The sequence below is a fragment of the Haemaphysalis longicornis genome, unplaced genomic scaffold, assembly GCF_048455015.1.
Source record: "Haemaphysalis longicornis isolate Haplotype H1 unplaced genomic scaffold, Haemaphysalis longicornis Haplotype H1 scaffold_3, whole genome shotgun sequence".
Classification (NCBI taxonomy): domain Eukaryota; kingdom Metazoa; phylum Arthropoda; class Arachnida; order Ixodida; family Ixodidae; genus Haemaphysalis; species Haemaphysalis longicornis.
The window spans coordinates 55,973,720-55,990,381 of NW_027526335.1; the positions used below are offsets into that span (position 1 = coordinate 55,973,720).

Consider the following 16,662-nt stretch of genomic DNA (forward strand, 5'->3'; position numbering starts at 1 on the left):
GTTCTAGCCCGGCCGTGGTCGATGCTGCTGCTGCGTTCGGGACGATGCCCCCGCGAATTCCAAGTAACGGCAGGCAGAATCTCTGGTTTACCTCTTTGTAGAGCCAGGTGTGTGAATTCAAGTGACGTCGCATGGGAAATTGTTGTGGGTGTCGTTTAAAGTTTTGCTTTCCAACCACCTTCACAGCGTGGATTGGAGTCACTTTTTTTGGTTCTCGTTGAAGTATGCCATGCAACCCGGATCCGGAGGTTGTCAACCACATGCAGCCACATGCAGGGCTTGTGTTAAAACGATGGTGATTTTACGGCGCGTCCCTTTGGCGGCCGTCTCTGGGCTAAGCCGCGTCGCCGTCGTAACCCAGTGAACGATGGCAAGACCGAATAATGGAAGAAAGCAATGGAGGAGAGTGTCGCGAAATTATGAGGGGAGGGCGATTCGCCGTGCCGGCGCAAGCTCTCTCCGATAGTGTGTGGTGGGGGAGGGGGGGGGGGGGGCAGTATGCTGTGCCCGCACGAGACGCTCGTCTGCGCGACACTGGCGAAAACGTGAGGGGGCGTGCTCGTGACGATGGTGTGCGCTGCCTGCCTAAGACGCGGGCCGAGGTTAAGCAGTTTCGCGTGGACCTTGAAGGGCCGTGCTGCGCAAGCGCGAGGAGCATTGGATTGGATTGGATTGGATTAGATCGGAATAAATTAAATTGTATTAGATTGGATTGGAAATCCAGTCCATTTGGAGTACGGGTGTGTAGAGAATTGGGTCTGCACATTCGCCGGTGTGCGCATTCCAGAGGAGTGACGTCATAGGCACGGCAGACGCACTGGCGCCGGCGCGTACCTAGGTGTGCGCCTCTGTTGCGCAGTAGCAGAGTCCTTCAATGCTTTACGGTGCGCCGGAGCCGCTTGATAGCCGTTTCGCGTGGCTTCTGGAGAGCCGTGCTGCGCATGCGCGAGGAGCAGTGACTGGACTGGACTGGATTGGATTGGATTGGAAATCGTTTTAGCTGCAATAAGCATGATAATCAGCTAATCCTAGACAACCAGTTAACCTAAGAATAACCAGCTGAAGCTTAGCTCACGCTACGTATATCCTGACATAGCCGAGATAAGCCATTGCTGATCTTTATTAATTGAAGTAAGGGTTCTGTTTTTTAAGTAATGCTGGCGTGGTTCCTGCCAGACAAACACTGTTGGCTTAACGTTTATTTTGTTTTCCACATGCGTTTTGTCTTTTATTTCCTCCTTTTTAGCGGGTATAATATATGGTCCTCTTAGCAATAAACATTTGCTGAATGGAAGACAAGGCTGCGTGGGTTTTGTCTGCGTTTTAGTTTCGATCGGGTTTAACAAACCAGCTCAAACCTTTGCACTGCAAGTTGTGGGCGATTTCTCTAGTATATAAAAAAGAACACCCTTGTAAACACGTTGCCAGGCCCTCTTTACCTCTCGAAAAACTGTACAAATTCGAATAAGAATGTGGAATGTTCGAGCCTCCCCCAAGGGAATCTTACAGTGCGCTTATTGTCTCTCGGATACATTAGCAAGAATCCTCTGTGTAGGTAATAAGCTACGGCAGTACGCAGAAGCAGATCCAGTAGCTTAAGTCACTAGCATACGTGGTTGGGAAGGGGGGGGGGGGAACGTTATGAAGCCACAAATTATTGTTACCAGTGAATAACGACGACCGATAATCATTTTTCTGTCGTAAGGTACCCAACAACCTTGCGGGGCCTCGATGCGTGCTCTTAACAAGACGATCAGCCATTTTGCTATGACCCTGAAAAAAAAAAAAAAGATGAAAGAACAAAATATCCGGAAAGTCAAGTGGAGCCCGCTCCTGGCGTTCCGCAGTTTCTTACTTTCAATTCTGAAAAGATCCCTTGTTTTAGTTGTTCTTTCGTTGAGGCTGTTTTCGTCCTGTTTATCGTTTGACGCTCTCACTTTCCCTTTGTTGTGGGGTCGGGTACCTCGCCCCTCCGAAACGATAACAGTCCACCGTTGCCGTCCTCCTGACCTACCGCGCTGGGTACGGGGACTACTTACACCGAGAACTCCTGAGCTTCGTACACGGAGCTAAGCTGTTTGTATATCTGTGAACGCGTTGATCTATTACGCCACAGAGCAAACTTTCAAATTAAAAACAAATTGCTCCCTACTTGGCCCGCATCATGCAGTGCTACCGAGCACAACACTGCGTCCGAAACTCGAGACTACGGCGTAGTGTTGATAATTCCGTCAGACAACATACAACCGTAGGACAGCATATTGCGTAAGACAATGTCCGTTAAGATTCGTCGGTAAGACAACAACCGGCGGCTCCACACCGATCTGCGCTCATTCCGCCCAACGAATGGGCAACTTGGCGAGGTCCTTGGACGTGAGCAGGGGCCAGGCGTAGGTTCCCGCGTAGAGCAGCGCGGCGAGCAGGAACGCGAGCGGAAAGAGCGTCTTGCACGCGTCGTCAGTCTCGTAGGGCGAGAGCCGCACGACCCGAGTCAGTGCCACGGCCGCTCCTATCCCGGCCATGGGCGAAGCGGGCCCCGTCGAGGGCCCCGAGGCAACGGCGCCCGCGCCATCCACGTACGGCGGCGATGACGGCGTAGCGGGGGATGCGCTGCTGGCATTGGAGGTGTCAGCCTTTTGAAAAAACAAGGGGGAGGGGCGAAGACAAAGTTTGGTCAGTAGCGTGTCGTCCCCATTTCCGGCGCTCTCGACAATCCGGATAGCCGCTCTGTTGCCGCCGCACACTGCAGCGGAATGTTTGCATATATACAGTAGACTCGCGGTATGATTCAAACTCGGATAATTCAAACTTTTGGTTCATAAAACAAATTTTCAAAACTTTGGTTGGCCCGCTATACTTCCGATGTATTTTAAAGCTGCTTAATTCGAACTTCTACATTGCGTAAATTCTGTTAATTCGTCCTTTTTGCTTGTCCTTACCGGAAAATATCTGTGGAATTTGGCGCTCCTCGCTGCCCATTTGCATACGTATATCACTAAACGTCACAAATAAACCCGATTACCCGCGTACGCGGGTCAAAAGGAAACCGTGCGCGCCAGCAACGGCTTGTGAATTGAGGAAGAAAGAAAGAAAACTTTGTTTTGAACTCTCATGCAAAGATGTTCAAACCGATTTTGAGTTATCGCGAGTTTACTGCAGAACGGTTAACAGGCTAAGGGCTTTTACACGCGAAGCATAAATTAGCGAACCCTTTCAAGCTTTACAAATATACATACATACATACATGCATACATACATACATACATACATACATACATACATACATACATACATACATACATGCATACATACATACATACATACATACATACATGCATACATGCATGCATGCATACATGCATGCATACATACATACATACATACATACATACATACATACATACATACATACATACATACATACATACATACATTTTATTTCATCTTCAAAACAAACAGATACAAGATACATAAATTAGAGCTTAAGGTTACTCTAACAAATCAACGCTGCATGTAGCTCCGCTTCTCTAACTTATTGCCTTTCTTCAAGTTACAACTTCCTTGCCTTCCTTCAAGTTACAACTGCATTACGCTTTTTTTTTTAATAAGAGCCCGTACTTTCTTCCTTTTGAGCGCACTCACCGTGGCCAGGATGAAGACGTACTGGAGGAGCGCGGCGAGTACGAAGCATCGGCAGACGAGGTACCAGACGTCGATGGAGCGCACGTGGTAGTCCTGTGCCCTGGTGGCCATGTGGCTGGCCTGCTGGTGCTCGAGCAGCACGAGGGCCAGCGCCATTACCGCCGCCCGGGGCACGGGACGCTGGGGGTCCAGCCAGAAGCTGAGCCACGACAGGAACACGGGAAGGACGCTCGGCCCCAGCGGGTCCATCAGCACGGCCAGCAACTGCCGCCTAAAGGCCGCGCGGACCACCAGCCGGGTGCGGCGCTTGCCTGTTGTAAAGTCAGGTCAAGTCAAGTCAAGTCAAGTCAAGTCAAAGATTTTAATTTAATCAGAAGGTATCAGAAGGTTCAGTACATTGTGGGATATACAAAAGGAACTTCCGAAGTCACACACCGTAAGGAGACCTTCTATAAAAATAGATATACGAGCATTGGTTATGTGTAGCAATAAAACAGAAGATTTGAGTAAAATGAAACTTTTAACATAAGCCTGTAGAAAACCATTTGTTTGCTAATAAAATTACTGCAGATGATGTTTCATAAAATGGAAATATATATATATATATATATATATATATATATATATATATATATATATATATATAGGGAGTAGTAGAACTTTGAAGATGGTAGAGAACACAAGAGAAGAAAAACTTCGAACAAGGTAAAAGCACGATTGTGGCCTACGTTTCAGCAAAGAGAACTTGCTTTCCTCAGGCCCTGAGGAAAGCAAGTTCTCTTTGCTGAAACGTAGGCCACAATCGTGCTTTTACCTTGTTCGAAGTTTTTCTTCTCTTATATATATATATATATATATATATATATATATATATATATATATATATATATATATATATATATATATATATATATATATATATATATATATTAAAAGCACCAGAGAAGGTGCATGCCCTGGCGCCAATGCCTAAGCCTCCACGGCATCCGTCCATCTGTCATCTACTAATCAAAACGAGGCTTGTTGGGACTACTACTGCGCATTGCTGTTAGTCCATCTTCACATCTCGCAGATTCAACAGCCCTGCACGCCGTTGGTGAGGCGGAGTATAGTACCGCATAGTTGGAGCCATTTCAGTTAGGGTCGAGGGAAAGAAGTGTGACAGCAATAAGGGGGACAATACAGGAAACACTGATAGGGCATACAAAATCCTGGTTGCGTACTGGGCAGTCCGCGATCAATCTAGGATCGATAATCTGTGGAACTTGGTAAGAGAACTTTCTTTGTAACCATTTCCAATTTGGAGTGTACAGGCCGGAGATCGTGTATAACCGCGATCAATCTAGGATGGATAATCTGTGGAACTTGTTAAGAGACATTTCTTTGCAACCATTTCCAATTTGGAGCGTACAGGCCGCATATCGTGTATAATCGCCTATTTTTGTTTTACCTCTGCCAGAGATGTGTGTGCTAGATCGGAGATCTCACTTATAGCACACTAAGCTCTTCCCACGAGCCACCGCGAAGCATGTGGACGATTGCAGCTGTGCTGCTTAATTTAAGAACGCATTTTTTTAACTTCATTATCACCACTATCCAATAGGGAGCGCCATTCAATGGGCATAGTTTGAGAATTAGATCGAAAACCAACACATCGCACGTTGTAGCAGCTGTACACTAGAATAAATCGTTCACGCAACTGGTGCGGCGACACGGTAAGCCCCCCGTTATTTTCATCCCTTTAAAGTCAACTGTAGCGGCATTACATCAAAGGGTATACACGCAGTGGCTAATGTTTTGTGTGGCTAATGTTGTGTGTTTTGTGGCTTAACAATTATGTGTATTATGACAGTTGAGAGACATTGTTATAGTATATCTTACGGTGCTTTCGCGTTTTCGAGATGAAGGTTTTTTCTTTGGCCTATACACCGACGTGAATACGCGTGTCTTGGGAGACATTGTTATAGTATATCTTACGGTGCTTTCGCGTTCTCGAGATGAAGGTTTTTTTCTTTGGCCTATACACCGACGTGAATACGCGCGTCTTGAGAGACATTGTTATAGTATATCTTACGGTGCCTTCGCGTTTTCGAGATGAAGGTTTTTTTTCTTTGGCCTATGCACCGACGTGAATACGCGCGTCATTCGTTTTGGCAAAGGGAAAATCAAAGCCACTTTCTTAAGAGAAAGGTGGTGCCTCCCAAGAAACCTGAATCAAAGTCAAAGTCCAAAATCCAATATGCTTCGACCTTGGCGGAATGGCGAAAGCGGATAGACGTCGGCTTTATAACTCGAGGAGCTCAGTTTCGATTACGACCACGGGAAGCGTGTTTTTTTCTCTTGAGACGTTTGAGGTGCCTTTGAGAAAAACCCATAGTGTAAGTTGGCTTTCCTGCAGCGCGTTTCGCTCGGACATTGACGCTATCAGTAAGGAAAAGGAGGATTCGCTGTAAAAATCAGTCTCACGGTGTTCTTACGCTATTGTAAACGACGATATTCAAACCGCTTTACATCTACTTCTACACTGTAGGGAAATCCTGGAGTTTAGCTTCACCACAATTCGTTTCATTTCACTTTATTTCCCATTTCAACATTATAGTTAGAAAAAACACTGCTTGGATCCATAGCCAAAGGCTAGTATGGGGTCCAATGTTGCGATACAAGTCATTGTAACAGGATACAGAATACAAGATGCGAAAATATTGCGAACATAGAAGAGAAGATTAGGCCATTGTACAAACATTTATATTCCCAGACTCAGGCTTTGGTAGGATAAGAGAAGTATGCAATTTTTATACACAAACAAAAGGCAATGAAGAACAACAACTACGCAGTAAACTTAAGCTGTACGTAGTGATACTCGTAGACAAGGTATTACCGATTTTGTTACTATTTCGGGAGTGTCTGCTAGTCACGGAGATTCATTAACGAGTGCAAGGAAATATTTTTTTAGAGGGGGAAGTTAACAGCCGATTTTTATGTCACGGGGAAAACTATTCCAGATTTTGGTACAGGTGAATTGTAGTCGTCGTTCTTTATGTACGTTATTGATAGGAGGTAGGTTGAAGTTACCACCAACAGGATTTCTGGTAGGGCGGGGTAAGGAGCACAGAAAGGACGAATGAACAGGGCGGTTATAGCTTAAGATATGATTAATGGCAATGGCTGTTTTCGGTTAACGCAAAGAGTCCATAGGCAAAATTTGAATTTTGCGAAACGGGTGCGTTTGGATTATGATTATCCAAGCGCACCTCTGTTCCGCAAATTGCAAATTTTGAGCTGGTTTGAACGCGTTATTATTCTTAATGAGTGCTTGTGTAATTTTCGTAAATGTTCAAGGTATGCATGCAGTGTAAGTCCAACCCCATGAATCTATGCAGTAGGATAAATGGCAGTGAACGAGTGAAAAGTACAAAATTCGAAATATTTCCGAGTCGAAATAATTTCTTGCTTGCAACAATGCATGACAGCCGGAAGATAACCTTGAGAAAACTGAGTTTATAGTTGCTTGCCAATGAAAATGGTTGTCAATAACTACACATAGGTATTTAAATGAGTTGGTGCTTTCGAGGGAATAATTATTTATCCTTATTTCAATACTATCAAGATTTATGGGATTATATCGTGAATGAGTTATCACGCATTTTTTTTTCGCTTTGATGGTGGTTTTATTTGCTATGAACCAATTTGATATTTGATAGTTCGGTACTTATTCTTGTTTCAATTTCTTACATATTTCCACTCTCGACAATTAAAGCTGCATCGCCCGCTACAATAATAGCTCTGCAGCACTGATAACCAGTGGTAAGTAATTTACATATAACATAAAGAACAAAGGACCCAGGACAGATCCCTGCGGCACCCCTGTGCGTATCTGTTTTTGTGAAGTAGTGCCGCCTAGAGTAACAAGCTGACTACGATGAGTCAAGTAACTGGAGAAGAATTCAAAGTTCTCATTTCAAAAGCCATAGTTATTTAATTTGCTCTGAAGGATGCGGTGGTCGATAGTGTCGAACGCCTTTTGAAGGTCAATAAACACGACGGAGACTAGTTCATTGATTGATTGATTGATAGAGGGGTTTAACGCGCCGACGCAACGCAGGCGATGAGGCGCGCCGTAGTGGAGGGCTCCGGATTAATTTTGACCACCTGGGGATCTTTATCGTGCGCCGAAATCTGGTACACACGGGCGTTTTTGCTTTTCGCCTCCATCAGAAAAGCGGCCGCCGCGGCCGGGAATCGAACCCGCGACCTCGTGCTCAGCAGCGCAACGCCTTAGCCACTGAGCCACCGCGGCGGGTAGACTAGTTCATTGCTAGTTAAAGTTGAGTTGACATTTTGTGTCAATGTTTGAACTGCAGTGTAAGTAGAATATTCCTGCCGGTAACCATGCTGTTGCGGACATAATGTTTGATATTTTTCCAGAAATGTGTTGATTTCTGTAAATGCACTCCTTTGGCCAATTTATGCAACCAACAATGAAATTTCGGCAAATGAAGATGCCGAGCACACGATTTGGCTCAGAAGTTTGGTCTGCGCTGTGGCGTTCTGTAATGCAAGCATGACGTTCGAATTTTTTAAAAGCAAAAATTTATTAGTGAGACGGATGGCGTCCTGTCAGAAAACTAATGCATTCACCCATAGGCCGGTTGGTCGACCGAAAGCTCCGATAAGATCTTTGACACACGGCGCGTGCGTGAAACCGAGTTTCCATTGTGTCAGAACGGTTACTTGAAACACTGTTACGAATCGGCCAACGCCGCCGTATTTTCCCGCATCAGCCATCACGTGGGAATCCACCACGTGCGCCCGCGTGTCGGTGAACCGTACTTTCGTGTCTCGCCATGCCGGGTCAGACACCTCGCTTTGCAACGCGCCTCCGGCGGTAGCCAGTGGCACGCCCAGATTCTTCACGGACGTGCGCCCCACTGCCGTCAGGTGCCAGCCCGTCGGTGAGTCACGCCTTGACATGCCGGCTCAGAAGTTTCGCTATCGGCGCGATCAACATTCGATAGCGCGCCCCGGCACGGTTCAAGGACACTCTCTCCCCTCTCTCGGACGCCACGTGCGGCGAGGCCATCAATAACTCACGAACTGTGGAAAGGGCGTTGTGTGTGTCTGTGATGTTCGTGGCGTGTGGCTACTTGTTCGCGTTTGACCATTGTTGCTTTTGGGTATAAATAGAAGCAGCCCAAACGCTGAAATTCATTCCTGTCTGAGCAGCGAATCCATGCGGTCGCTCTGCTCGAGTCCTGTATTGTAACCTCGCCCGTCGGGGCATTGTATGTTTTTTTGGCTTCGGCTCACCTCTCGCTATGAAGTAAACAGTTACGTTATCCTACTGCTTTGGACTTCTTCACGGCTGCAACAGCGGCTGGCTGCTCGCATCATACACGCTACCCCTCGTATGTCGGAGGCCACGGAACTCGGATCGGGTGTCCCCGCCCGGTCGCAACAATACAAAGAAGGAACGGTTCTAAGTCAGACAGTACACGCATCGATAATGAAGAAGGAGCAAAATAGTATACCTTTATCTTATGAACCACGTATCGGTATACATTTATACCAGTCGTAGATGCGTTTACTTAGAGCGCGAAGAATCGTCGTCTGGGTTCCTTCTTCGTTTGCGATTTGGTTCTTTAAAAGTTTGACGATTGATTGGGCGCACTTCCAGCAAATTCGGTTTAGCTTTCGCGCTTCTGTCGTTTTTCTCGAGGAAGGGATTGTAAATTTGCTTGAGCCAAATGGCATGCACGTTGCTGTAATTCGCCGGAGTTTATTTGTTGTTGCCATGAATTCGTCAACAGAATGCAACGCGGTGAAGTCGAACCACGGGATTGCCTTAGAGTGTAGACTTATGTGACGCGACATTGAATGCAAAGTGTTGTTGCGGTGGGGCGACCCTTTCGAAACCGACGCACCGCTTGGCAAGTCGTCCACGACGAAGAGCGGGAGCAGACCGAAGAAGTGAAAGGTGCCCTCGGTGAAGTGTTTCGCGTGGAAGTGGATGCTGTTCTCAGACACTCGGAACGGGCTCTGGTCGTCTCCGATCCACCGAAGGATCGACTGGTGGTCGTCGCTCTCCACTGCGAGAAACCGAAGAAAAGTCACCAAAGGGTAAAAAGAACAATAAGACAGAAGACCATCGTTTAATCGCGTTCCGAGGAAATTAGCGAGAACGAAGAATACGATGACAGCTCCTGAGGCTTGTTTTACATGCAAACGCACTCACTGGATTTCTAGTCTATCATTCCTTTAGTTGCTTGCGAAAATGCATAGAGAGGAAAAAAAAACAACTGGCTGACAAATCGCGTTGCGACATTTCGATGATGGGAAGAAAGGAGAGCTGGATCAGCTTTCTAATGGGCTTGGCGAAAACGTTTTAGCGGCTGTAAAATTCGCGAATTACAAGGTGTCTGTTTACGCCGGTTATGAATTCTGTTTAAGTAGAAAAGTGCTTGCTTATATTGGTAATAAATAATGGTTATGTACAAATAGGGAACTGAGTAATGCGTAACTCGCTCCTTCGTTTTAAGGAGGAGGATACTAAGAACATTTATGTTTTTTGTCTGCGATTCTGCCGGATCATGCCGTTCATTAGTAGAAACCTGAAAGTTGCGGAAAACCACACAAAAACGGAAATTTAATTGTTCCACTGTTATCAAAAACATTTATTTTATCAATAGCGCCAATGATCAACGCGCGAAAGTTGCGTATTTGTACGCAGAAGGAATATGCAGTGAAGTCACCTACGGTATTCTTTCCCCCATTTTTTCTTCTATCACTAACTGCGGGTCAGAGGTTGACCGCCATCGTGCACACATACGTAACTTTTACCAGTTACTCTGATCGTTGGTTCTCTAGAAATAAGGGCCACGCGGTTGCTATTTCACTTTCTATGCGATGGCTAAAGATTTTTGTTCTAATACTTCTGTAAAAAAACCAAAAGAATGAAATTCGCACGATTTTTTTTTGCTAATTTTTACAACGTGTCTTCATTTGTTACCGATTAAATAAACACTTCTCGCAGCGTTTCTGCTGCCCTTCGTGTACTTCCGCAGTAACAATAAACATCCTCGCTCGAGCCAGGTACGAATCTAATGCGAATTTTTACTCTCTGCCTAACTCACATGAAATCACGGACACCCCCGAGCAATCAAGGGAGTCGCGCTGACGCTAGCGCCAGCTCCATGGATCTGTAGTATTTGTGAGAAACTTCTGCCCATACTCATTAGTCACTGTATTTCTTGCATTGCGGTATCTATATACCGCTCCTCACTACGCTGCTGACGTCAGGAGTGTATCGTGCCGTCGATAGAGACGGCGAGCGGGTAAAACATGCCGATGCTCTGACGTAATGTATGCATAAGCGGACAAATGTTCGTACGAGCCAGGTAGTTATCATATTATACGGTAAAGCTAGGAAACCGCACAGCAACGAAGTGCTCCAACGCTCGAAAGGAACGATGGCCTTTCAACAGCTAATTACTTCCGGCAGCCAATGATCATTCAGTGGCATTTACATTTGATTTGGGCGAAGCACAGACACTGCAACTATGTCGGAATGTAGCGCAGGATGGAACTAACACTGTCACCTTAATGGTCCCTGGTCTAACTCGTTCTCTTATCTCTCACTCGCAAAGGTCATACGCTACAGGATGACGTCTTAACGCAGTATGGCAGGAAGGTTGTTCGATAAAAAAATGTCAAAAGTACACAATAGACACCGTTTTCTAAAAACGATTTGTTTCGTTTCTCAACGTACTCTGCAGTGAAGGCCGCACACCTGTTCCACCGAGCTTCTAGTTCTTTAATCCCGTCGCAAAAACGGAAAAACGTTAGGTGCACCAAAGGCATTGACAATGGAGATATCAGGAATCCTCTCTGGACCAAAATTTTCTCCTGTCTCTCACCTTTCCAGGTTTTCAGCTTTGCAAACAGTAATGAAGTCGGACGGGCCCAAATACGGATATAATAGGGAGGAAAAGCCAGCGGAAAGCCCAGTTTTCGCAATTTAGCCGTTGTGACGGTCGATTTGTGGGATAGTGAAATGTCTTGGTGAAGTAGAACCCTCTTGCGCGCCAGTCTGAACCGTTTTTATTTCAGCCCTTCTTTGAAATAGTGCAATAACATCGCGAAATGAATGCCTGTTATTGTTTGGTCATTCTGCAAGTATTTGATGAGGATTATTCCTTGGCTGTCACAACGAGCTAGCAGTGGCCATCTCCTTCTTAGCTTGCTTTCTTTGGAGCTTTTTTACGTGACGATGTGCACTGCATTGATCCACTCTTTCGACACTAAGGCAACTAAGGTGTCGCAGTGATCCTGTTTCGCCCATGGTCGCGTAGATGCAAAGAAATTTTGTGAATTACAATTATGCATCGCCATGAACACTGGATAGAAACGACCTGTCGCTTGGGCTTTTGGACTAGAGCCAACAATCGCGGAACCAATCCCGCACACTACATTGTTTATGTGAAATGTTTCGTGCAAGATTTTGTGCACTTTTTTAGTTGAGCTGCGTACGCTTTAGGCTATCTCGTGCACCATTTTTCACCGGTCCTGCATCACAATAGTGTGTTTTTGTTTCACAATTTCCGGAGTGATGAGATTAACAGGGTGCAGAGCACGGAATTCTTATTGAGTTGTTATCCGGCCACGTTTGATTTCTATATCGCCGAAATAAACAGCTTTCAGCGCTGCTGCACAGTCCCCGCGAACTTCATTAGCTCGGCTTTGATCTGCGCAGCCGTCTACTTGTTTATAAAAGACTTTGCCACTGAATGGAGTATAGCTATTTCCATTTTCTTGACAAAGGCTTAAATGCTCGCCTCAAACGTATTCCTTACAAACATCACCAGCTTATCGATAATATCTCGCCTGAGCGAGATAATTGCCACACATGACATGATAATACATGACGTGGCGCTATTATTAAAATTTATTTAACTTATCTGGCGACACTAGTATTTATCTAACAACACAAACTCATCACATGGCACCACTCCCTACACTCCAAGTGACTTTGAAGCACGAGGCGTTCCAGTGCATACGCTTTAACTCGGCGCTAGCGAAAGGGAACGGGCAGTGGCACAACGCGCAGAAGACAGATCGAAGCCATTCGAAAGTGTGAGGCGGAAGCAGGTCGCGAAGCAAAGAGTGCCAAGCGACATGGGGACAAACCCCTTCGAGTACGCGGGGCGTAAGCAAAGCGCTTCAGGCGTTCAGTTCGACATTGTTGATCCTGCATTCAGGGCCCTTAAGGATGGCTTAGGTGTCATCGGACCGTGGTTTAGTTGCGATGACACTATTTCCGTGGTCGTATCGGAGGTTTCAATGTGGATGTGTCGCGTTTCGTGTTGAAAGCCCATTGCTTGCCATTCTGAACAAATCCGACACAACAAACCACCCAGCAGAGTAAGTCGGGTGATCTGTTCGACATTATCCAAGAATGTGACTGCAGTTGCAACATGCCTGTCCGTGTATACCATAGCGGCAACAAATGAACTGTGATTGTCGCTACTAAGTAGCAAGGAGTTCACAGCTCCGCTGGTCATCCACACTCGTGGGGCGAAGAGGCATCTAAATTTTTATCCAAGCTGGTTTTTGTCCTTATTCATTCACAAACCTGGTATAATTTTATCTGTCGTCAAACTCGGCTTGATTCTGTGTGCTAAAAAAGAAAGAGATTGAAAAGAGAACAGCGAGGCTCAACGTCTTGAACATGCGTCCATAGGAGCCGTTGCACAGTGCCGCAAAACGGCGGCATGAGCACACCATACCCTTTTGAATGTTGAGAGAACACATAGCAAAAAAAAAAAATCCTTTCGTTCGGTTATGCGGGGATGAGAGTAGTAAGCCCGTGACCATTGTTTTTGGTACTTGGCCTTACCATTCACGATGGACATATCGCAAACGTGCACATCGAAGGGGAAGTAGGTGAAATCCACGTTGCAACAGAGAGCGAACTGCACCCTGCAAGTTTTGAAAGAGTAAGGCAACAATTGAGCTGCTAGAAAATATCATCTAGAGTAAATTTGATGCAATTATAGAGCACAGAACGACGATTGTACAGGTTTATTTGAGACCAAGGTGATGGATGAGAAAAAAACAACCTTTAGCACCGCAATTTTCATGTTCCGTGTGAGTGGAGCACGAAGTCGAGGTTCCGACTTTGTGTAGTGACTCCCCATGCGCTAACATTGATATCACTATGCGCGATATCGACAATGTAATTGATACTTTACGTACACTCCACTCTTGGTACTTTACCTTGCAAGTAGCTGTGTTACAGCACGTAGACGACTACTGCTGTGATATTGCCAGAAGGACTACTTTTTGGTATACTCCGCTGTTCGTTCCTGCGTTGCACATAGCTGTGCTTAATTACTCGATTGGAGACCTGTGGATATCCTGCTATCAACGTACCCCGACGAAATTCCGCGAATGCGTGCACATTTTGGGTGCCCACCGACGCTGTCTTCCCCCTCACTAGCCTCCACTGCCGAGCTCCCAGCTTCCTGGTTTCCCGCTTAGTGTGATCCGCTTCAGTCCATACGCCATCTAACGGCTGCCGGCGCACTTATGTCTTCATTTTGTTAGCGCCCACGCATATATATTCGCTGCCACTCCCGGTGTAGAATCCGCCCCTAAAGTACCCTCTCAGGCACGCCGAGTTCTCGATCAGTAGTCGCGCCATGTCAAAAGCAAACAAACCCGGTCCAATCTCGTCGGCGCCAGTTATATTCGCGCGCAAGGCCAACAGCCTCTTCTGGAGGTCGGCGTACGCTTTTACTTTCGAGGAATTTCGCGCCTGCGTCTGTCGAAGGCTTAGGGAAGAAGGCTTTTATTAGCTAGCGCTGCAAAATGGTCGTGGGAGCGATAGTTTAGTTGGAGCTATTGAACTCCAGATATTTGAAACTAATTCGTACCCGTTCACCACTCATGCCTCTAGGCAGTGATTTGTTTTTGTTCAGCATCTTGGTTGATTACCATATTACTATTTTTCTCTGGATCATTTTATTGAATGGTAACACTAATGCGGCCGCGTTAACTTTTGACTTGCAGTAGCGCTTTCATCACGCTCCAGTGACAATTATTTCCATAAATTTTTGAGGAACAACAATTCGTATATCTCTGTTCGCCTTGTCAGTATCGTGTTCACGGGGAACAATGTTCACATAAGCTACAATGAGTTAAAAAAAATTTAACGCATAGAAATAAGCAATAGATGTTGATATTAAAATTACTAAGCTTTTCGCGGCGTTGGGAGGCATATTGGCGTAGCTTGGGGGACAAGAAAAGGAGATAAAGCGCACATTGATGGCCTAGGTTTAAAAGAGCGACAACATGCTTCAGTGAACTGCGTCGTGCACGGAGGTTATAAGCAGCCACCGTAAGGCTTAAACTGCTTAACGGCCCACGCCCAGCCCGTAACTTCAATACACGTTTACTGCCAGAATTACCCTTATCTTGTCCAGAAATGGACGACGGCGTAAAAATGCGCAGGATAACTCTCAAGATCGGTCGAATCAAAGTTTTGTTCTTTTAATATACTTACTAGAATGAGAGAAGTTTGGGCGTCAAATGTCAAGGTATAAAAAAGGCAGCCCTTTTTGTCGCTCACACAGCTAGAAAGCTATACGCCTCGAGCTTCGCGATCGCTGCGCCGCCTGCCGCCGCTTCTCCGCGGCGTTGACGGGATTTGCGCTGTGTGACTGATAGGGGCTCGTGCAGTGTTTTGGTTCTATTTCGCTTCTTTTCGCCTTTCCGCGCCCTAAAAAAACTTGTTATGGTGACGAATTTAGGCAAAGAGTATGTTTAGGTCACTTAAAAAGTAGCTGCGTCTTCGTAGAGTACGCGATCGCCTGCAAGAGCTACCCGGGGACGCGGTTCTGCGCGCTTCGTCGCCGCTCTTCCGGGCGTCGGCGACGGCAGCAACATATCACCCATGTCACCTCCAAAACATCAGGCACAAATGAATTCTACTGACGCCTCGTTTAGACCTGATACTGAGAGGTTGGCTTCATTTTGCAGCGTGGACAACAAATGCGCCTTCGTTTCGCATACATACGCCGCAGAAAAATATGTTTCGGGGATGTGATTACCCAATCCCGGACAATAACTTATGCTTTTTATAGGAATATAAACCATGCGAAAATGTAATGTATATTCCAAGCCTGTGAGTCATTAAATATGTGCCCACACACGCCATATAGCAAGAACCAAGGAAATGAAACCACAGAAAAATAAATGCTGTGCCAATGCGGAATTTAGAAACGTAATAGCTCTAACGGAAATGAAAAAAACAGTGCAGCTTCTGGCATGCTAAAGACGTTCGTCTAAACTTAAGCCAGGTAGGTTTCACTAGACCACATATACGCGAAATGCACTGCTATTTCGCGAGAATTGGGGGGGGGGGGGGGGGGGTGGGGGGGGGGGGGACGCCGTGTACAAATGCGGAGCGGAATCAAGCAATGAACTTTTAGAAATCCCACACATAAATCTCGCGTTCACTTTCCCTTTGTTTTTCTACTTCAACGAAGAGCTGATCGTTCGGCGGACGCATTTTTGGAAGTATACAGGGTAGGCTGTTCAATAAGCGATGAAATGTGTCGTTGGAAGAGTGTGGTATGTGATAAGGCCCTCTGATTTCAGTTTCTGGTTTATTCTGCAGGCTCCCTGTGCCATATGACGATATTTCGAAGAATAGTCGCGGACGCGGATTATATTGTAAGCCCGTCTCCGCGCTGCTCGCAGAGGATATATGTAGCAGATGAAGGTCTGCGGGCGCGCACCTCACGACAAGACGACTCTGTCGTGTGCTGATCGATCCCCGAGTATAATTATGCATTGTCCATCGTACTTGTGTTCAATATTCCCGAAATTAACACAGACTGGCTTGTAAATGGTGGTGATCAATATCTGAGGTATTATATTGGCAAACGTAACTGGTCTGCTGTCAGGTATGGGTGCTCCGCTGATTATATAAGCGCACAAAACCGATTTAAATCGTAGTGT

At 46.0% G+C, this 16,662-nt stretch overlaps 1 protein-coding gene across 1 annotated transcript in view; it reads right to left on the reverse strand.

Moving 5' to 3' along the window:
- Positions 1 to 2,162: 2,162 nt before the first annotated feature.
- Positions 2,163 to 16,662, reverse strand: part of LOC144175223 (glycine receptor subunit alpha-2-like) — a 29,123-nt gene continuing 14,623 nt past the window's right edge. Inside the window, exons 5-8 of the mRNA XM_077704330.1 lie at positions 13,535 to 13,617; positions 9,564 to 9,728; positions 3,643 to 3,953; positions 2,163 to 2,633 (exon numbers count right to left, since the gene is read on the reverse strand). Coding sequence (XP_077560456.1) covers positions 2,331 to 2,633; positions 3,643 to 3,953; positions 9,564 to 9,728; positions 13,535 to 13,617 — 862 coding nt within the window. The 3' untranslated portion in view covers positions 2,163 to 2,330. The remainder of the gene's footprint in view (positions 2,634 to 3,642; positions 3,954 to 9,563; positions 9,729 to 13,534; positions 13,618 to 16,662) is intronic.